This window comes from Bubalus bubalis, chromosome 5, assembly GCF_019923935.1.
Source record: "Bubalus bubalis isolate 160015118507 breed Murrah chromosome 5, NDDB_SH_1, whole genome shotgun sequence".
NCBI classification, from domain to species: Eukaryota; Metazoa; Chordata; class Mammalia; order Artiodactyla; family Bovidae; genus Bubalus; species Bubalus bubalis.
Window position 1 is genome coordinate 666,522 of NC_059161.1, and position 20,675 is coordinate 687,196.

At 63.7% G+C, this 20,675-nt stretch overlaps 1 protein-coding gene across 4 annotated transcripts in view; it reads left to right on the forward strand.

The window, feature by feature from the left end:
- The window catches only part of LGR6 (leucine rich repeat containing G protein-coupled receptor 6), an 86,688-nt gene that overhangs the window by 49,445 nt on the left and 16,568 nt on the right, over nt 1-20,675 (forward strand). For all 4 annotated transcript variants that reach the window (XM_025285223.3, XM_044942592.2, XM_044942593.2 and 1 more), the window contains exons 5-6: nt 7,621-7,836; nt 11,394-11,465. In XM_025285223.3, coding sequence (XP_025141008.3) covers nt 7,621-7,836; nt 11,394-11,465 — 288 coding nt within the window. The remainder of the gene's footprint in view (nt 1-7,620; nt 7,837-11,393; nt 11,466-20,675) is intronic.

A 20,675-nucleotide genomic window follows, 5' to 3' on the forward strand; every position in this document is an offset into this window, starting at 1 on the left:
CTGCCAGGCACGTGTGTCAATCCAGGTGAACTCACCGTAGAGACAGTTCCGCAGGCACAGCGGCCTCCCCCCGGCTGGTGGAGGGCCCTGGGGGCCACGGGCAGTAGCTTCCGCTGCGGTGTCTCAGGCCCAGAGCAGTCCGCCTGCTCCCGGCAGAGAGGGCCTGGGAGCCCTTCGCCGCCCCACCCTTGGTGCTGGCTTGGAGGAGGGCTCAGAGGGTACCCCGGGAACAGTCTGGGGTCCCCTACCCTGGACTCGAGGCTCAATGGCTACTCCCAGGGCAGACGTGCAGCCTCAGCCCCGGGGCCCCTGTGGGACTGGCCTCCGCGGCCCTGCCCGTTCTGGTCAGCGGCCCGGCTGGTTCACAGGAGGCTCTGCTCCAGGCGGCCTGGCAGCACCCGGCCTGTGTGGCTGCCGCGGCGTCTGCTCGTGCAGCTGGGGTGGGGAGGGCCCGGCTGGGGGTGGCATCAGCATGCGTGCGGGCAGTGTGTGTCTGAGGCAGTGTGTGTTTGGGGCAGTGTGTGTGGGAGGAGCAGTGTATGTGTGCAGTGTGTTCGGGGCAGTGTGTGTGTACAGTGTGTGTGCAGTGTGGGGCAGTGTGTGTGAGGCAGTGTGTTTGGGGCAGTGTGTGTGTGCAGTGTGTCTGGGGCAGTGTGTGTGTGTGTGTGTGTGTGTGCGCGCAGTGTGTGGGACTGTCTGTGCATGCAGTGGGGTGTGGGGCCCTGCTGGGGGCCTCAGGAAGCGCTCGCTGTTCCTCGGTTACCCGCCTGTGTCCCCTGACCACGGCCTCTGCCCCTCAGGAGCCTTCTCTTCGGGGGGCCCTTGGCTTGTGCACCGGGGCCCCACCTCCTGCCTGCACCCCTCCCCTCCCAAGTCACTGGGGACCCACCACCTCACCCTCAGGCCCTTCTCTCATCCCCCAAGCTTAGCCCAGGCACCCAATCCCCTTCCTGCCTCGGGCTTGCTCCTCCTGCCCTCTTCCAGCACTGCCCCTTGGGAGACCCCTCCCCTGGGAACCAGCTCAGATGTCACCTCCTCCGTGAGGCCTTCATGGGTTTCCCACAGGCAGAGGGCAGGCCCCAGCTGCAGAGCATTTCCCACACACTTGATTAAGTCCCAGCCATGGGTTTGGAGCCACAGACTCCTTGCTGCAGGAGAGGAGGCAAACACGACAGCCTTCCAGGTTCTGGGTGGGGGTTCAGTAGGAAGGCGTGTGTGAAAGGCTGGCTTGCCTGGCGAGGATCCTGCAAGGGTGTCGATGGCCGAGGTCTTTGTGTTGCTGATTAAAGGACAGACAGTCCAGGAGCTTCTCCAGAGACGGGCTGTGTGCAGCTCATGCCGGAGCCCAGCGCCGAGCCCAGGCCGGCCTGGCACTCAGAGCCTGTGAGCGCTTAGAAGGATTCAGTCAGGCCACCAGGCTGCATTTAATCCAGCCTGACCAAGCTGAGGGCTACTCAGTGACTGAACAGAGATGAGGGGACTTTGGGCGGCCCGGTGCTTAGTGGGGGCACGCCAGTGGCTTTGTGGGAGCTGAGTGAGAGCAAAGAGGCCTTCAGGGGGCAGGGCGTGGGGAGGGGGTCAATGTGCAGGGGCACCTCGTTGTGAGCTGGCCGTGTCTACTTGGCCTCAGGTGGGCCAGCCCTCCTGCCAAGCCCGCCCCCCGGGAGCCGAGCGCCCTCCTCCCAAGCCTGCCCCCGGGAGCCGAGCGCCCTCCTCCCAAGCCTGCCCCCCGGGAGCTGCGTGCCCTCCTCCCAAGCCCGCCCCCCGGGAGCCGAGCGCCCTCCTCCCAAGCCTGCCCCCCGGGAGCTGCGTGCCCTCCTCCCAAGCCCGCCCCCCGGGAGCCGAGCGCCCTCCTCCCAAGCCTGCCCCCCGGGAGCTGCGTGCCCTCCTCCCAAGCCCGCCCCCCGGGAGCCGAGCACCCTCCTCCCAAGCCCGCCCCCCGGGAGCCGAGCGCCCTCCTGCCAAGCCCGCCCCCCGGGAGCCGAGCGCCCTCCTCCCAAGCCTGCCCCCCGGGAGCTGCGTGCCCTCCTCCCAAGCCTGCCCCCCGGGAGCTGCGTGCCCTCCTGCAGAGGCTGGTGCTGCCAGCGGTGCTGACGAGGGCGGCCCGGGCACGTCCTTGCCGCCTGGCCGGTGCCAGTCTGTCCCTAAGCCTCCGCCTTCCCTGTGGCCAGCCCCCAGCACCCGCCGCTGCCAACGCCACCTCAGGCACAGGGTCGCTGCTCCGAAGCGGCTGCTTTCTTTCCCCACTGTGAGGACCTCCCCCAGCGCCTCCCTGCCCTACCCTGCCTTCCTTGGCGAGGCCTGTGCAGGCCCCACGTGCCGGGGGTGCAGGGCTGGGCCCCAGGGCCTCCAGCGAAGAGGCTGCCCTTGGTGTGGCTGCAGGCTGGGGGTCAGCAGTCTGGTGCTCCGGAAGGGGGCCCCGTGCTTAGGGCCTCCTGCCCTCCTGAGTCAGGATGGCCTCGGGGAGGAGGGTTTCCGGTTCAGGAAGCAGGACGCTCCTGGGTGTCCCACCCAGTGGCTCCCCGCGGCCACCCAGACTCTCGGGGCTCCCTGCCCGCCTGCCCTTCTATGTGTGCGGCTGGAAGGCTGCATGCAGGGAGGAGGCGGCTGCCCACAGGGGCTCCTCTGTGAAAGCGGTGGGGCAGGCCCAGGAAGGGCCCCGCCAGGCTGGCCGGGCCAGGGCGCTGCTCAGGGCGAGGGGCAGCCCCGGGGGAGCCCTGGGAGCACCGGCTAGAGGAGAGGCTGGCTGCTCTCTGAGGGCCGTCGGCTTCAGCCAGTGCCTGCTCCTGCCCTGCTGCCCTGCGTTCTCTCCTCCACGTGCCTGACTTGGAGCAGGAGAGGCCCCGCGCCTGGAGCAGCGTGGATTGGGGCCTGCCCTGCCTCCCTCCGCCCTCCGCCCTCCCTGGGTCCTGCCGGCCTGTGCTCAGAGCTCGGGAGCAGGCAGTGGGCCCTAGCCTTTTGAATGGATCCCTGGTGACGGGCGTGTCAGCTGGTGGTCCACTAGGACTCCCGATCTGTTCCTCCGGTCTTGTCTCTGACTGAGATCTGGTGGGATATAGGGAGGATCAGAGAAGGAAATTCCAGAGGGTCTGTGGGGTCAGTCTAGGGCTCTGTGGGCTGCAGGGACTCTGCTTTCCAGGGGGATGTGGCCTCTGGGCTCAGAGGTGCTTCCTGGTAGGGAGCCAGGCTGTGGAGAGGCGCTGAGTGTGAGTCCAGCCCGACCACTGACCCGCTTGGGGCAGCCCTCTCTCCTCTGGGCTCCAGGCCTCTCGGGCACGGTGGGCAAGGCTGGTGGCTCCTTGAGCTCCGAGCGAGCAGGACCCGAGTCTCCACCTGCTCTTCTGGAGGCTGTGGGTGAGTCAAGTCGAAGACGGCCACCTGGAGCCTGGCCCCCGCCCACCTCGGCTGCCCCGGCTCCTGGCTGGGGTCTCCCTGAAGGCGCTGTTTGTCCTCACGGCCAAAACCACCAGGAGGATCTGCAGTTGCCAGGTGTCCAGTCTCTCCCTGGGGTTCCCCGCTCCTCCCTGGGGTCCCCAGCCCCTCCCTGGGGTCCCCTGCTCCTCCCTGGGTCCCTGGCCCCTCCCTGGGGTCCCCCGCTCCTCCCTGGGATCCCCGGCCCCTCCCTGGGGTCCCCAGCTCCTCCCTGGGGTCCCCAGCTCCTCCCTGGGGTCCTTCACTCCTCCTTGAAGTCCCTGGCCCCTCTGGATGTCCTCCTTGTTAGAAGGAAGGGGTGCTGGGCTGTGCTTTGTGTGTGAAGTGAAGTGAGAGTCACTCAGTCGTGTCCGAATCTTTGTGACCCCATGGACTATACAGTGCATGGAATTTTCCAGGCCAGAATGCTGGTGTGGGTAGATGCTCCCTTCTCCAGGGGATCTTCCCAACCCAGGGATTGAACCCAGGTCTCCCGCATTGCGGGTGGATTCTTTACCAGCTGAGCCACAGGGGAAGCCCAGGAAGACTGGAGTGGGTAGCCGTTCCCTTCTCAAGCAGATCTTCCCGACCCGGGAACTGAGCTGGGGTCCTGGGGGCTGCAGGCGCTTCTTTACCAGCTGAGCCACAGGGGCACCCCCACATCAGGGAAACGCGCTGTGTGCATTTCACCTGAGCAGTCCCTCAGGCGTGCAGTGCCCAAACCAGTCAGCCGAGGAGACCCACCCAGAGGCTAAATGAGGGAGGTGTGCCTGGATGTGTCTGCTCACAGGACCCCAGGGGAGACCTGCCACGTAAAGCGCATACACTGCGTGGGACCTACGTACTCTAAGAAGTTATTCGCACTGACTGGGCCCAGGGCAAGGGCTTGTAAGTGGGAACAGGGACATCTCGGGGTCCTGGTTGTCACGGCGGGGGTGCGTCTCCGCCTGGGGGGCCCAGACGCCCTTGAGAGGCAGAGCCTGAGAGCCAAGCTCCAGCCCACTCGGCCACCCCCGTTCCGCAGTTGCTGGACCTTTGGATTTGACCTAAGCCGTCTGAGGTCTGTGCCCACTTCTGGCCCGCGCTGGCCCTGTGTCCTGCCTGCGGCCCTCGCCCGTAACACCCTGCCCCTCTGTCCTGGTCTACTTCCCGCCTTTCCTTAAGGCCCTTGGTGTGGGCTGTGATCTGGGGGGACTCGGGGCTCCGCTCACTGCCCAGTCTCTGGGAAAGCTGGGACGAAGGCGCCGCCCCCCAGGGTCTCCAGGGTGTGAGGGGTCTCTGGATGGGAGCGAGGTGGGGGAGAGCCCCCACAGCGTGGAACGAACATCTGAGCGAGACACACCCTGCAGGAAGGTCTGCCCGGGTCCCCAGGCTGGGGGGCCGCTCCCCTGCTGTCTGTGAGCCCCGCGGCCGGGATGTGGGGGGGATTCTCCCCAGAGGGTGGCCTGGAGCCCCAGGCCTGGGGTGATGGGTGCGCGGACCCCAGAGCAGAGCCCCAGCACAGGAGGAGGCGCCTGGCTCACTGTTCAGGCTCCCCTCCTGTCGGCGTCCCTCCCGCCGACCCGAGCATCAGCAGACACCACTGCACTCAGCACTCGGTGGATGACCTGCGGTCGGGCTGGAATTCAGGTGCTGACTCGCTGGTCTGGGACAGGGCCTCAGACTCTGCCTTTCCACCGAGGTCCCAGGCGGTGCTGAGTTGACAATTGATGGACCACCTGCCAGAGGAAGGTCTGAGGCATCCAGCGATGCCCTGGAGAGGATGGCGGAGCAGGTGTGGCCAGCCTCCTCGATGGGGCCGCAGGCTTTGTGTGAGCCGAGTGAGGAGCCTGGGCCAAGGCCGGGGAGGCGCAGGGGCAGGGAGCACGTGCTGCGTGCTCGCTGACCTGCACGGTGGTTAGAGGTGTGTCCTGTGGAGCCGCGGCCAGGCTGGAAGCCCAGCTGCGCCGCTTACTGGACATGTGATGGGGCTGCACGTGGCTTTTATCCTTTGGGAAATGTGAACCTCACAGGTGAGGATTAGACGGCCTGATGCATACAATGCCCTGGGACTCAGTGGGCTCACTCTCGGTACCCTGGGCCCTGAACGCTGGCAGGGAGGAGGTGAGGCCACGTGGGGCTGCGGGTGCCGATCCCATGGGCCTGCTCTGCGAGGGTCTGTGATGGACCCTGGGGTGGGGCGAGGCGAAGGGCGCGTCCGTGTGGGGCTGATCAAGGCGCCCGGAACTGCCAGCTGACGGTCCTGTGCGAGGGAGCCTGCACCTTGGCTCCTGCACCTTGGAGGTTCAGGGACATCCCAGGGCAGGGCAGCAGGGGTGCCATCAGGAAGGGACTCTCCAGGGGCCCGACCCTGCAGTGGTCGAGCTCACCCTCGAGCTCCCAGGATGTGCCCACACCCGCTTCTGGGTGAGGGGCTCGTGCAGAGCGCCTGTCCCTTTGCTGACACGTCCCCCTCTGGAACGGCCCCTCCCTAGCACCGGAATCCTGGCCACGGCCTTCTTCCCTTTTTAGGGTAAAGCCCTTCCTGGCTTCCTGTTCCCCTGCGGCATTGTTGCCCTCGGGCCCCTGAGCCCCAGCCCCGCCGGCCTCGCCAGCTGCCCCTGCCCTGCTCCCTCCCACCCCTCGCCTTCCTGAAGCCCCTCGTGGTCGCTCGTCTCCCACAGGCCTCCCTCTGCTGTCCCCCTCACTAGCTAATTCCTCCTTGTCCGGCGGGTGGCTGCATGGCATCCTCTTCTCCTGGGGCTCCTCCTAACGCGTCCCTGGCCATCACATTGCTCTGGGACTGTCAGCCTGGCCTTCCCACTGATGCAGAGGGCAGGGACAGAGCCGATGCTCATCCAGCCCCGTCCCACCTGCCTGTGCGTGGAGACAGATTCCAGGCCCCCTCAGGCCTTCTGAGCCAGGCATCCCGGGCGGGGTCTTAGAATTTGCTTCCACCTGTGGCCCCCAGGTCAGTAGCCACAGTCGGACCATCAGGTTCTGGGGACAGTGACCAGAGGGACAGGCCCTTACTGAGGGGCTTGTAGCCGTCGGGGCAGGTGTGACGTGCGTGGAGGTCTCTCCCGCTGCAGGCTTCAGGGCCTGTCTCGGTCCGTTTGCCCTCTCATCCAAGGCTCTGGGGTCGGCCTGTTCACCCACAGCCCCCTCCTGGCTGGCCTGGCGTTTCTCCCAGGGATGGGGAGGGCACTGGTGAGCAGCTCAGAGCAGATGGAGCCCTGCTGGCTGCTGGCTCGCAGGCTTGTGCTGCTGGGGCAGGAGAAAGGCCCCCCACCACCCAGCATGGCAGTCTTCCTTGGGGCCAGGATGAGGGGGCTTGGGGCTGTGTGGTTGGGGTCCAGGGTTTCCATGACACAGGTGCCACATGCCCATGCGGAAGACCAGGCCTCGGTGCAAAGCCCCTCAAGACAGCAGAGCCCACGGGCAGATCCATGGCCACCGGTCAGCTTGCCTCGACCCTATGGAACCAGCTGCCGGGGGTGGGGCTTCAGCCCAAGCCCCAGGCCAGGAGGCACGGGGGTAAAGGCCTGGCGCAGTCCTGAGAGGCTGGGACGGGCTGCTCAGCTGGCAGAGTCTTCCTCCACTCGTGTCAGAGGTCCTCCACCTCCTTGGACGCTCTGCTGTGGACAGGCTGTCCCCTGTCTGCCTGTCCAACATCCAGCAGTCCCCATAGGCATCAGCCAAGCAGGGAGCCCCGTCTGACAGCTAGTCCTTGAGCTGGGGGGCAGTCCCAGGGGGCAGGGGCACCGCGATCTGTGTACAAGGGTCAGGTGCCGGGAAGCAGGGGTGCTGGGGAGCAGGGGCGCCGGGGAGCAGGGGCACCGGGGAACAGGGGTGCTGGGGAGCAGGGGCACCGGGGTCAGGTGCCAGGGATCAGCTTGCGGCTCTGAGAAGGTCTTTCCTTGGCCGTGTCCATGGGTGGAACTGTCCCCAGGTCGATGGGGGACCATAGTTGCTTTCTGGCCCGGCCTGGAGCGGACGGGGCTGAGAGCCAGCGTCCTCAGAACAGGGGAGCTGCAGCGCAGACAGGGAACCTGGACATGGGGGGTACTGTGGTCCTGGGCTGTGGACCAGCGCTGGGTCACCAACAGGGATGCAAAGCATAAAGGGCCTCGGGCTGGAGCGGAGGGGCACCCGGGACCTGAGGAGCCGGGCCGTGGAGCCCTGGGGGCCCGCTGCCCCGGCCCAGACTCTCCCTGTCCCCTCCCGCAGGCGCCTGGATGCCAACCTCATCTCCCTGGTCCCGGACAGGAGCTTCGAGGGGCTGACCTCCCTCCGCCACCTGTGGCTGGACGACAACGCCCTCACCGAGATCCCCGTCAGGGCCCTCGGCCACCTGCGCGCCCTGCAGGCTGTGACCCTGGCCCTGAACCGCATCGGCCGCGTCCCCGACTACGCCTTCTGGAACCTGTCCAGCCTCGTGGTGCTGTGAGTGCCCGCCGGCTTTGCTCAGGGGTGTCCCTGGGGTTTCCGTGGTAAAGTGAGGCGACCGTTCCAGGCTGTCAGGAGGCCGGGCGGCACTGGAAGTGCTTTGAGAGGCTGGGAAACGCATTCAGCTGCTGTTTTCTCTGCGGTTCTGTGCACAGGTTGTAACTGTGCCACACTTGGGAGTGCACGCTGGGAATGCCTCACCGTTCTTGCATCGGGTGACGGGTGGGTGCAGCGTTGTGCTTTGGTGCAGGGGTGGGATAAATTCCCTTCATCTGCCAGCCTGGAGAAGCAGCGGAGAGCCTGCGCTTTGATTAGAGAGCAGAGCGCTGCCGGGGGAGCGCCCCAGGAGACGGTGTGCCAGGCAGGGCCTGCGGCCTGGGGCTCACTGCCCTCCCCCCCCGGACCTGTGGGCACGGGTTAGCTCCCGGCTAATTGCTGTGGACGGTTACTGAGTTCATAGGGCAATTACCAAGGGCTTGGCAACCGTGTGTAATTGCTCTGGGTTACAGACTTACTGCCACGGGAATGTCCAGACTTTGTGAAATGGGCATGAGGCCTCCTCTGCTCTTGGAAATCTGGTTTGATTTTCCAAACCAAGGAGTGGACAAGGCTTAGTTCCTTCTGAGAGAGGGAGGAGCAGCATTTGTTTGTCTGATTCTCTGTCCTGGGAGACGGGAGACACGGATGAACTGCTCCAGAGCCTCATCCTCTGTCGGGACGGCCGCAGCATCCTCCCTGGGTGGCCGTGGGTTGGCAGAGGGTGAGCAGGACGGGGGCCCTGATCCCAGCTTTGGTGATACCCCTGTGACGTCCTGATGCTCCCTGCGAATCGTGGGTCTCTGAGAGATGGAACTCCTGGAATGAGGGGTCCTCACGGTGGGCCCCTGACCGCTGAGCAGCAGGAGCAAGTGGGAGCAGAAGCCACGTTCTGTGGGACCCGCAGAGCCAGGAGTGAGCTCCGGCCGCTGCCCCAGGCCTGGGGGAGTGGCGGGGGCACTGGGAAGGACAGCAATGCCGCCCCGGAGCGCAGGGCGAGGGTACTGGGTGTTGAGTCAGCCTCGGCCCGGGCGCAGGGCGGCCGGAGCAGCTGGCGGGGGACGGGGGCCTGCGGGGCGGTCCTGGCTGGAAGGACGGTTTAGAGCTGGATGGGTGAGGAGCAGGGGACAGGCTCTTGGCAGGTGTCGGTGAGGATGCGCCGGCGAGTGGTCCAGTGTGGCTGGAGAGGAGGCTGGAGGGTGATCTGGGACCTCGGAGCGCAGGTTTGATTCTGGCCTGCCAGTGGGGGCCTGGAGGTGGGAAGAGGCCCCAGAAGGGTGACCTGAAGGACACAGAGGGACACGGGAGGGTGGAGGCGGACGCACCAGCCTGAGGGACATTGTGGAGGAAGAGTCAGGGTCGGAGGCCAGGGTCTGGTCGAGGAGTGGGGTGCAGAAGCTCAGCCTGGGATCTCAGGTCTCCGGGGGGCAGGGGCGGGAGAGCTCAGGAGAGCCTGGAGGCCCTGACACCGCCCTGAGGCAGGAGAGGGGCTGCTGTGGCTGGAGGCCGTCCAGGGCAAGGGGGCTGCAGGAGGCCGCCCAGGGCTCCGGGCTGGCCTGCAGGAAAGCGCAGAGGAGGAAGATGGGTGCTCGAGGCTCAGGCCAGAGGCATGGGCGACCAGCTGACGGAGAGGGACTTCCCTTCAGCCCGAGCCCTGAGCCTTCGTCAGGCCGCCCTGCGGGGCCCCTGGGAGGGCCTGAGTGGACTGCAGTGCTGGCTTGGGTGTGGGTCTCACCCCTTCCTCCAGACCAGGCGTCCCAGGAGGCTGGGCTGCCAGAGGCGCTCAGGACGCCAGGGTTAGTGCAGTGGTCTGCAGGCCTGAGGCTGGACGTGCAGAAGCAGGAGGCGCTGGGATGGCAGGGAGGGCTGGAGACGAGCTTCAGTGGGATGCGGCGCAGGGAGAAAGGCTGGAGTGTGCTGAGAGTTGGAGGAAGTGGGGAGGGCCAGGGCTCACTCCTGGAAGCCGGGGCCTGTGTTCCCCCATCAAATTGGAAGCCCCTGCGGAGTCTGGTGCCTCCTGGCGGAGGAGCGGGGAGCACGCAGTCCCTACCCGCCACGCCTGCCACCCTGCTCCCTGAGCGTCTTGGAGGCCAGACTGATTCCTTCCCTTGTTCCAATTTCCTTCTCCTGCCCAAAGATATGTTTTAATCTTTGTACTTGAATGGCTTCACTAGACTATGACACAGTGTGGGATTTTTTTCATCCAGTTTTCCTGAAACAACATGTGCTTTTCACCTCCGGATTCCACTCTTTGTTTTGGAGGGTTTTCTTCTGGGTCGCACTTCTGAATACGCCCTTTGTCTGCCTTTGGATCCGGCCCCAGAGCCGTCAGCGCCCGCGTGTGACTCGCAGGCCATGTCTCCTCGCCTCTCAGCTTCTGGTGTTAGCTCAGGCGTTTTTTCTGACACCCCTGTACTCAGCAGCACCTGTACTGCTCCCTGTTGCAAATTTATTGACTAGTTTTTAATGATGTAGTTTTGGTCCTCGATTCCTTCCCCCCATTTAAAGTGCTGCCTCTGGGGTGCTCATGGGCTTGCTTTGCGGCAGAAGGGGCTGATGAGCATCCTGCTGCCCCTTGCCCATGACGGCTCCCTGCGGGCTGGGGCCCCGGCGGCTCCCTGCGGGCTGTGGCCCCGGCGGCCTTGGCGTCTCTCTGCTCCTAGTTTCCTGCTGTGTGCTTGCACGGTTGCCAGCTGACACCTTTTCCTGGCTCCTCCTGGGACCGCTGCATTGCCAAGGGCCCCCTGGGCTCCCCCCAGACTGCAGCTTGTGGGTTGGGACTGTGGGTGAATGAGGGTCGCCTGCCCACAGGTGCCCGGGGCCCTGGTGTGTGGGGTGGGCCCCAGGGTGTGGGGTGGGCCCCGGTGTGTGGGGTGGGCCCCGGGGTGTGGGGTGGGCCCCGGGGTGTGGGGTGGGCCCCGGGGTGTGGGGTGCTGTGCAGGCAGGGCTCCCTCCACAGGCTCAGGCTGTGGGAGATGCGCGTTCCCTCCCGACAGAGGTCCCCCTGGGCTCAGCTCCGGAGGAGCCTTCATCTCCTTCCCTGCCCCCCACCCCCCGGAAAGACACCGCGCCTCTCTCCAGCTCGGGGGCTCCCTGGAGACGTCTCAGGACCTTCTTTTCACAGCTGGGCCTCTGCTGAGGCCCCGGCGCGTTTCCGCGGCCTCGGTCTCTGCTCTGAGCTTCTGTCTGTCCTTGCTGTGCTGCTGCTGTTACGATACTGGGCTGGGGTGGGGCCCGTTTCCGTGTTAATGCTTGCGCTCTTTCCATTAGGAATTGGGAGAACGTGCTGCGGTTTACTTTCAATTTGCTCTCGACCATGGGAGTCTCTCCCACACTCACCACCCCCGCCCGCCCGAGGCCATGCCTCTGGCTTTTTCCTTTGATAGGAAGCGGACACAGTGTAGCCCGCAGTCGCTCCAGCCTTGGAGACCTGGCTGTTCCCGCTTGAGAGCGTCTGTCCCCCAGCCCCCGCCATTCGGCCCTGGGTCCACCCCTGACACGCCTCTCCTCCCACACAGGCATCTCCATAACAACCGCATCCGGCATCTGGGGGCGCACAGCTTCGAGGGGCTGCAGAACCTGGAGACCCTGTGAGTGCTGTTGATGGGCCCGAGTCCCGATGGGCGCGGCCTTTCCCTGGAGGGTCCCTCTCAGAGGGCGCCCCCCTCTTCCTGGGGGAGGGGCTGTGCCCACAGGGAGACCAAAGCCCACGAGATCTGAGATGGACGTGGGGCTTTGAGGAGAAGCAGGAGGAATGAGGGCCCTGAACCTGGAGACAGAAGGCTTGGGGAGGGAGCGCGCTGCTGATGGAGTGGGGCGCGCCTGTCAGCGCCCGAGCTGTGGGCTCTGGGGAGGCCGCGTGACCCCACGTCACGTCCTGGAGCAGCTCTGTCCAGAGCATGCCCACGCCCTCAGCGCCCCCTCTGCAGTCCCGCCAACCCCCCGGCTCCCGGGAGTGCTGCGCCTCAGTCACCCACAGCGGGGCCAGGCCTGGGAGGTCACCAAGAGTGAGCCCCGACTCACGGGCCAATGTTCTCGCCCCCCAACACCCCACCCCACACACGGAGCCTTATTCCTGAGGTGAGGGCTTTCCCGCATCCAAGCAGCAGAGGAGACAGGCGGGGACCAGCAAGCCTGGGCTGCGGGGAGTGGACGGGACGCGGTGCCGAAGCGCAGGGCTGCCCACCCCAGCCTGCCTCCCGCGAGGGCCGTTGCACCAGCCTGTGATCAGGAGAGCTGGCCTTGCCCGGCCGGCTGCCAGGGGCAGGTGGACAGTTGACCAGCATGGTCTAGGCCCCTCGGTCGCCGTGCTGGGCCGTGGGCATCTGCAGAGCTGGTCCTGGACTTACTGTCCGTGGGCAGAGCAGACCTTGGGGGTTGACCGAGGAAACGCGCCCAGGTCCCGAGCTGGTCCAGTCTCTGGGCCCCGTGTGAGCTGCCTGCTGTGTGCCCGGTGCCAGCGGCCCCTGGGTGGTGGGGGCAGGCAGCCAGCAGCCCTGACTACCGTGCCCACAGCCCCCTCACTCGGGGACCCGGAGCTGGGGGGCAGGTTTGGAGCCATGAGGCACCTGCGTCGGGGGAGGCCTGTGTCTGCCTGGCCGGTGGGTGGGTGGGGAGCTCTGCTGGGAAGTCGGCTGGGAAGGGGGCCATGGTGGGTGTGCGTTGGCACCTCTCGAAAGCCAGCTAGCGGCGGTTTCTTCACCGTCGGGGCGGCGGCCTGATTCTTTCTCAACGAGCCTGGATGGCAGTGCAGGGCATTGGGCTCGACCTGCCTGGCTGGGCTTCAGAGCCACGGGTGCCGCCCACCTGCCTTTCATCTGCAGCGGAGCCAGCCCGCCGCACAGACCCGGGGCCTGCACCCACTCTGTGGAGGGCACGGACCGGCTGAGGGACCCGCTGCGGGGGCAGGACCGCTTGGCGGCAAGGCCTGCAGTGTCTCACCCACAGTGACGCCGACCTTCCAGGCGCATGTGGACTAAAGGAGAGCCGTGGGGGCTCTGTTGGAGCTGGCGCCCCCGGGGACCAGCGCCCCTGCACCCCACCCCAGCCGTGAGCTCAATACCCTCCCACCCCATCCCTGAGGACTGAGTTCTCCTTCCAACGTTTGCTCTCCTGTTGAAAAGGAGGGTGTGTTCTTGTCCTCTGTCGCCCAGAGTGCTTATTGGGGGGCCGGCTAGACAGCCAGATGTGGGGGGTGGAGGGGAGGTTGGAAGCGGGAGGAGAGGAAGTCAGACCTTGAACTGTTGCGTCAGTGGCCTGCTCTGCAGCCCCGTGGTCACCCTGGGGCGTCTGTGCACGGCCCTCTGCAGGGCCGAGGCTCCGCCACTTAGACCCTCTACCAAAGCCTCCTGGCCCGAGCTGCAGCTGGGCTTGAGCTGTGGGCTCCTCTCCAGAGAGACAGCGGCCCCCAGCTCTTCTACCCGGGGAGGGGTGGAGGACCAGGTGCCCAGACACACACCCACACACACACTCCCACACACACCAGGGCGCATGGCTGGAGCACTGCACGGGGACCCTGTGACCACCTTGCTTCTGTTGTGACCTCTGCTCTGGAGGCCAGATGGCCTGGGTTCCACCGCCCACCCGGGTCTTCCTCCGCCACAGCTGGGGCACCAGAGCAGGAGCCCCCAGCCCTGTGGGCCCTGGATCCCCTCACCTGCACGAGTGAGGTGAACACGCACTCTCTTTTATGCCAGAACAGCAGCACCAGGAGACCAGGGCGGGGTGGGGGCCGGGGCTGCCTGCCCACCCTCCTGCGGCAGGACGAAGCCCGCAGACGGGGGTGCGCAGGCCCTGCCTGCTCGGGGAGTCTGATCTCACAGGCCAGGCTGTGGGAACTGGCTCCTGGCTCCCTGAGGCCACCTCACCGTGCAGAGCCTGCAGGGAAGCCTGGCTGCGGGCAGCAGGCACAGACGCCCTCCTGCACGCACGCCTCCTTTCTGCTCCCACAGTGAGGGTGCCGGCCCCTCGGGAGATCCAGGGTCAGAGTGCTCTGGAGTCCTGCACCTCCACTTTCCAGGCCAGACCCATCCAGAGATTCGGGGCAAGCTGCCGAGGTTTCTGTAGTTTGTAAGTGACGGACAGTGGACCCCAAGCCTCTGGCTTCCTGGCGCGTCGCTCCATTCAGTGCCAGCTCCCTGAGCTCAGACCAGTCCCTGGACTTGCCAGGGGCCCGGTGAGAAGGAAAAGGGAGGTTCTCCGAGGATGTTGTTAGGCCCTGAGGTCAGTGTCTGGAAACCATGCCTGCAGACCCCGGCATGCCCTGCAGAACTGTTGAGGAAAGTCCTAAAAGGCCCGGCTGAACTTATCGGTGAATTTGTTCAGAAAGCTGAAGTTGTTCAGAAAGAAGAGGCCTAACCACAGTGCTCACAGCTGAGCCCGCCCCCACCGGCCTGGGTCTGGGGCCTGACGACTGCCCTGTGAGGACAGAGGGGCCTGGGTTCAGAGCGCGTCGCCTCCCTCTGGCCTCTTTTCACCTCACTGAACTAATCAGAGTAGCCCAGTGCCTGCGCTGCTGGGCCACCCCGTGAAGGGGCCGGGGCCACGGCGCCTCTAGCCCAGGACCAGCGCCCAGCAGAGGTCTGGGGGACAGCCTGAAGCTGTGCCTCCTTGCGGGCTTCCCAGGATCTGCCTCACAGAGCACTCTCATGGCAACAGCAGCCGCCAGGCAAAGGGTCCTCTGCCTCTCGTCCCTGAAACCACCCCGGCCAGCAGACTCTGCCCCAAAGCGGCCCGGCCTGGGCCCTGAAAGCATCTAGCCACATCCCAGGGAGCACCAAAGAGTTCATGCTTCTGAACTGTGGTGTTGGAGAAGACTCCTGAGAGTCCGTGGACTGCAGGGACGTCCAGCCAGTCCATCCTAAAGAAAATCAGTCCTGACTATTCCTTGGAAGGATTGATGCTGAAGCTGAGATTTCAATACTTTGGCCACCTGATGTGAAGAACTGGCTCATTTGAAAAGACCCTGATGCTGGGAAAGATTGAAGGCGGGAGGAGAAGGGGGCGACAGAGGATGAGATGGCTGGATGGCATCACCGACTCAATGGACATGAGTCTGAGTAAACCCCGGGAGTTGGTGATGGACAGGGAGGCCTGGCGTGCTGTGATTCATGGGGTCGCAAAGAGTCAGACACGACTGAGGGACTGAACTGAACTGAACTGAACCTCCCCATTCTGGGCCCGATGGTCAGCCTTGACCAGGGACAGCCCCCAGGCGGCTTTGCACGGAGGTCCTTGCAGGGTCCAGACCCTGCTCTGCCGTCGGCATGCGCCACGCGCAGCTCGCCTGGGCTGCGGGGGCCTCAGTCCCCACAGGTGGAAAGCGGGGAGAGGTCTTACAGTTCCCAGAGCCTGGAACGCTGGTGCTCTCTTGTGCTGGCTGCCTCAGCCTGTCGTCCCTGTAGCCCCAGATGGACAGCAATGCGCCTTTCTCCCAGTAGCTAGTTACTCTTATTTCCTCCCTCCCTCCTCCCCGCTTCCCTCCTGCACTGAGTCAGAAGGCAGAGTGCTCCCTGCGCCTGAGCCGGGATCACCTCCTCCGTAGGCTGGGGCCCAGGCATGCCCGGACAGGGATCCCCAGCAGGTTGGGCACAGCCACTGACTAGTTTTCTGTGGCTGCCGTAACAGATTAGACAAACCTTGTGGCTTAAAAACAACTCCAGAATTGTATTTCCCCACAGCTCAGGGGGCAGGGGGTCCGGAGTCAGGTTGGAGGGGGTGGTTCCTCTGAGGGGTCTGCGGCGGAATCTGCAGGAGCCCCTCACATCCGGCACCTGCCGAGGTCCCTGAGGTCCCCGGGCTGGTGGGCGCTCCCTGCAGTCTCTGCATCCGCTTCTCAAGGCGTCCTGGGGCTCCTCTTTGGGTGAGGACCTTGTTGGCTCTGCTGCCCGCCCTGATAAGCCAGCACTCTTGAGAGGGTCCTTATCTTATATCTGCAAAGACCCGTTCTCCAAATAAGGTCACAGGTTCCAAGGGTGAGGACTTGGACTTGTCTTTTGGGGGCTGCAGTTCAGTGTGCTCTGCTGCCTGCTGGCTGGCACCCAGGGTGCCCTGCCTCTGGTCCAGTCTCAGCCAGCAGCTGCCCGAGGCCAACCCTGGGAACATTGAGCTTTTCCCTTGCCAGTCCTTAATCACCTACGCTTGTGGGCTTATTTGGAGAAGGCAATGGCACCCCACTCCAGTACTCTTGCCTGGAAAATCCCATGGATGGAGGAGCCTGGTGGGCTGCAGTCCATGGGGTCGCTAGGAGTCAGACACGACTGAGCGACTTCACTTTCACTTTTCACTTTCATGCATTGGAGAAGGAAATGGCAACCCACTCCAGTGGTCTTGCCTGGAGAATCCCAGGGATGGAGGAGCCTGGTGGGCTGCCGTCTATGGGGTCGCACAGAGTCAGACACGACTGAAGTGACTTAGCAGCAGCAGCAGCAGTGGGCTTATTAGCTGCAAATCTGTGGGGTTTTGTGGCTCATGGAAGAATTTATTGTTCATATAAAACATCTTTTCTCTGGCTTTTCCCCAGAACCACTAATGACTCCTCACAGGCAGAAAGCTGAGCTCTTGATGTGTCCGCCTGTGTCCCACCCAGGACGACGGTTGATTCTTCTCCACTGCAGGGCAGCCCTACCTGCTCTCTCTGGGGCAGCCATGGCCACCGTGCTTGTCAGCGCTCCCCTGCCAGCCTGCGGGCCCCGTGGGTCCTGCACCCCAGGCCCTGCTCGAGCTGGTCCGCAGTGGGGTGGGGGAGGTGGTTGAAGGAGGGCCTGTAGACCGCTGGGCCGCAGGTTCCCGGAGGACGCCATGGAGAGAGGCCTGGGGGACTAAGGTCTGGCCCCCAGCGCCCACGGGAAGGAGGCGGGGACCGCCCTCTCTTCTGCTTCTTCAGTTCACTGGCTCCGTGAACGCTGCTGGGTGTCTGGTGTGTGCCAGGCCCCTGCTGTAGGCTCGGGGCATTTATGAACCAGAAAGTCATAACCCTCGTCACAGAGACTACGCGGCTCTAAGGCCAGAACCAGACTTAAAGATCCACAGCCCGGGAGCGGCCCCGATGCCGTCACACCGTCTAGCTCGGAGAGACACTCAGCGGGTGGTCCCTCGTCCCTGCCTGACTCGGGGTCCCCTCCCGCACGCACTGCGGCCTGGCCTCGGGGCCCCTTCTTCAGGCCGCTGCGTTCCACTGTGACCTGCACGGACGGCCCCGCGTCCTGGTGGTCCAGCTGAGGGGTGCTGCTGCGGGGACCCGCCTTCACCTACGGAACCGGGTCCTTCTCTGAGCATCACATCTCAGAGCGCCCGGGGCTTTTCTGGGCAAGGTGGTGAGAGTGTAATGAGGCTGCAAACCTTGATGCAAAGAACCTGGGAGGAGCCAGAGGTGGAGGAGGCTTGTCGCCCACGGGTGGTCGTCCGCCCGCAGCCCCGGGGGGCGGGGCAGGGAATGCTCAGGACTGAAACACCAGCGGCTGCCACGCAGGCATCAGGCGTCAGGCAGAGGTGGAGCCCCGGCGCCAAGCACCCCAGGGATGACCCCCGGCTTGCTGAGTGTTTTCTCTCTGCCAGTCGAGGCTTCTCGGGGCCCTCCTGAGGGCAGGGCAGCATGGGCCCCCGGTGTCGGAACAGCAGCTCCATTACAGTCAGCAGGACTACCCTGTCAGGGACAGTCCGGGGTTTCTTTCTGGCAAAGAAGAGGGCGGAGGTGGAGGGAGGCGGAAGGGCGTGTTCCTCTCTCGGTAGAAAGGAGGATGATGTGCTGACTGCTGCCTTTGTTGATGGGTGGCCTGGTAGGCAGGCCGTTAGACAGGAAAGCAGCCTGTTGGTCCTGAAGTTGTGCTCGTGTGCCCCGAGCGTGTGGAGTCGCTCGGGGCTCGGGCTCAGCAGTGCAGAGGTGCTTGCGCTCGCCACGTGTGGCCGCCCTGCATCCTGGCCGTGGGGATGAAGGGGGCTCAGGGTTTATAGCCTCAGTTCCCCCACGCGTCTTTGTCTGTCATCTGGCGATTACCATTAGCCTTGAGAGTACAAGTGTCAACGGAAGCCCCATTAATGATGGTAACCTCTGGATGGCTGTGGAAAGTGGAGACCAACTTGTGGGTCTGTCCTCCGCTCCGGAGCCTCGTGTCCAGGAAGAGGGAGCAGGAGAGAAGCCCTCTCTACACGCTCTGGGCCTGGTGAAAAGGGCCCCTCGCGCAGTGGGCGTCCCCGGAGGAGTAGGTGAGGAGCAAGCCCAGCAGAGGTCAGCGCCTGGCCCAGGCCATGCTGCTGGTCCCCGACGATCGGCACTCTCCCACCCGCTCCAAAGACGAAAACGCACAGAAGACCCGGCCTCCAGCTCAGGCACCTACCTTGATCTGCTTGCGAGCAGCTGGGGAAGCCGGAACCCCTCTGCTCACCCTCTCTCCCCCTTTCCCTAAAGCCTTGCTGTGGCCCTGCTTCCTGGAGCCCAGCGGGACGCGCTCTGGGTAGCTCTGAGACGTGTGAGCCTGGAGCCGAGAGAGCAGTGCCAGCTTCGGGGTCCTGCTTTGATGGGCAGAGGTCCACAGCTTCTCTCTGAGCCTCAGTTCCTGATCAGTCAAATGTCGGGGCTGGACAAGGCGATGGTAATCCCGCCGGCTCTGCTCCGAATCCACAGTGAGGCTCTGTGGACTCCAGGAGCGGCCACTGCCGCACAGCGGACGGAAGGAGACCCGGGAGGCAGTCCTGGCGCGTCCCTGGCCACATCCGCCGACACTGTCATCCCGTTGGGCTTGGCTGGATGAGCAGACGAGGGAAGGACCAGCCACGGCAGCTGCACTTCCAGACCGAGCTCTGGCTGGAGGCGGGAGCCAGCTCCCTTTAACCTCAGCCCTCCCCCCTGCACCCGGCTCCAGGAGCCGCAGACAAAACAGCTCTGGGCTGTGGCTGATTCCAGGCCATTAAAGATAATGGACTCCACAGCCTTCAGGAGCTTTCCAGCTGAGGTTTAAGGCCCTGTGAATCACCTGCTACAGAGGAATCAGCCTTCCACCAGGGAAGGCAGGCTCCGTCCTCAGGAGCCCTCAGGTCACCACTGGCCCGAGGGCCCAGGGGGTCAGACCATCGCCCTGACTGTGGACATCGCACACACGGCCGGTGCCTGGGCTTCGGGGAGCCCACAAGGGGTCCCGTCTGCTTCCTGATGATAGCAGGCTTCTGGTCTCACGGGCAGACAGCATGGACCAGGAGGAGGACACTGCGAACCAGGACAGCCCCTGCTGGACGCACGCGCCCAGGGCCGCAGTCCGAGCATCCTCTCCTCGGGCTGCTGTCAGGGGTGGCCTCCCTCTGCACATGTTCCTCTTCGCAGAACAGAGGTAATAACAGTGGCTGCCTTGAAGGCCTGGCGTGGGAAGTGACCCGCAGCGGCGGAGCAGCTCGAGGCCGCCCACGGCCGCCACCGTCTCACTAGCAGTGCTATGCCACCAGCTTTTGCTCCTGTCTCACCCGACCGCCTTGCCACAGAAAGCACCAGAAAAGCTCCGGAAGAGGGAGGGAGCTGTTCTGACCCAGGGACAGGGTTGGCTTCAGGAGGTAGCACTCCAAGGGTGCCGAGGGCTGGGAGCCCTGAAGCTGTGGGGCAAGGGTGCGGGCCGAGGGCCCAGGGGTCGCAGCTGCACCTGGGAAGCGGAGACTCCACCAGGTGAGACGGTTGGTGGAGCTGAAAGGTCACTCCAGGGGTCGGAGCCCATGAGGCGTGGAACGCTGCTCTGTGAGTCATGGGAAGGCTTCTTCAAGCGTCTGGAAGGGTGACAGCCTCTGCTTCCCACTTTAGAAACATCTCTAAGGCTGGTAATAATGCTCACAATTCTCCAAGCTAGGCTTCAACAGTACTTGAACCAAGAACTTCCAGATCTTCAAGCTGGATTTAGAAAAGGCAGAGGAATCAGAGATCAAATCGTCAACATCTGTTAGATCATAGAAAATGCAAGGGAATTCCAGAAAAACATCTGCTTCACTGACTATGCTAAAGCCTTTGACTGTATGGATCACAACAAACGGAAAAATTCCTAAAGAGATGGGAAAACCAGACCACCTTACCTGCCTCCCGAGAAACCTGTATGCAGGTCAGGAAGCAACAGAACCAGACATGGAACAATGGACCGGTTGAAAACAGGGAAAGGAGTCTGTCAAGGCTGTATATTGTCACCCTGCTTATGTAACTTATATGCAGAGTACATCAACTGAAATGCCGGGCTGGGTGAAGCACACACTGGAATCAAGATTGCCGGGAGAAATATCAATAATATAAAAAGTATCAATATCTCAGATATGCAGATGACACCACACTTATAGCAGAAAGTGAAGAAGAACTAAAGAGGGTCTTGATGAAAGTGAAAGAAGAGAGTGAAAAAGGTGGCTTAAATCTCAACATTCAGAAAACTAAGATCATGGCATCTGGTCCCATCACTTCATGACAAATAGAAGGGGGGAAATGAAACAGTTACAGGCTTTATTTTCTTGGGCTCCAAAATCACTGTGGATGGTGACTGCAGCCATGAAATGAAAGACGCTTGCTCCTTGGAAGAAAAACTATGACAAACCTAGACAGCATATTAAAAAGCAGAGACATCACTTTGCTGACAAAGGTCTGTCTAGTCAAAGCTATGGTTTTTCCAGTAGTCATGTATGAATGTGAGAGCTGGACCATAAAGGAGGCTGAGTGCTGAAGAATTGATGCTTTCAAACTGTGGTGTTGGAGAAAACTCTTGAGAGTCTCTTGGACTGCGAGGAGATCAAACCAGTCAATCCTAAAGGAAATCAATCTTGAATACTCATTGGAAGGACTAATGCTG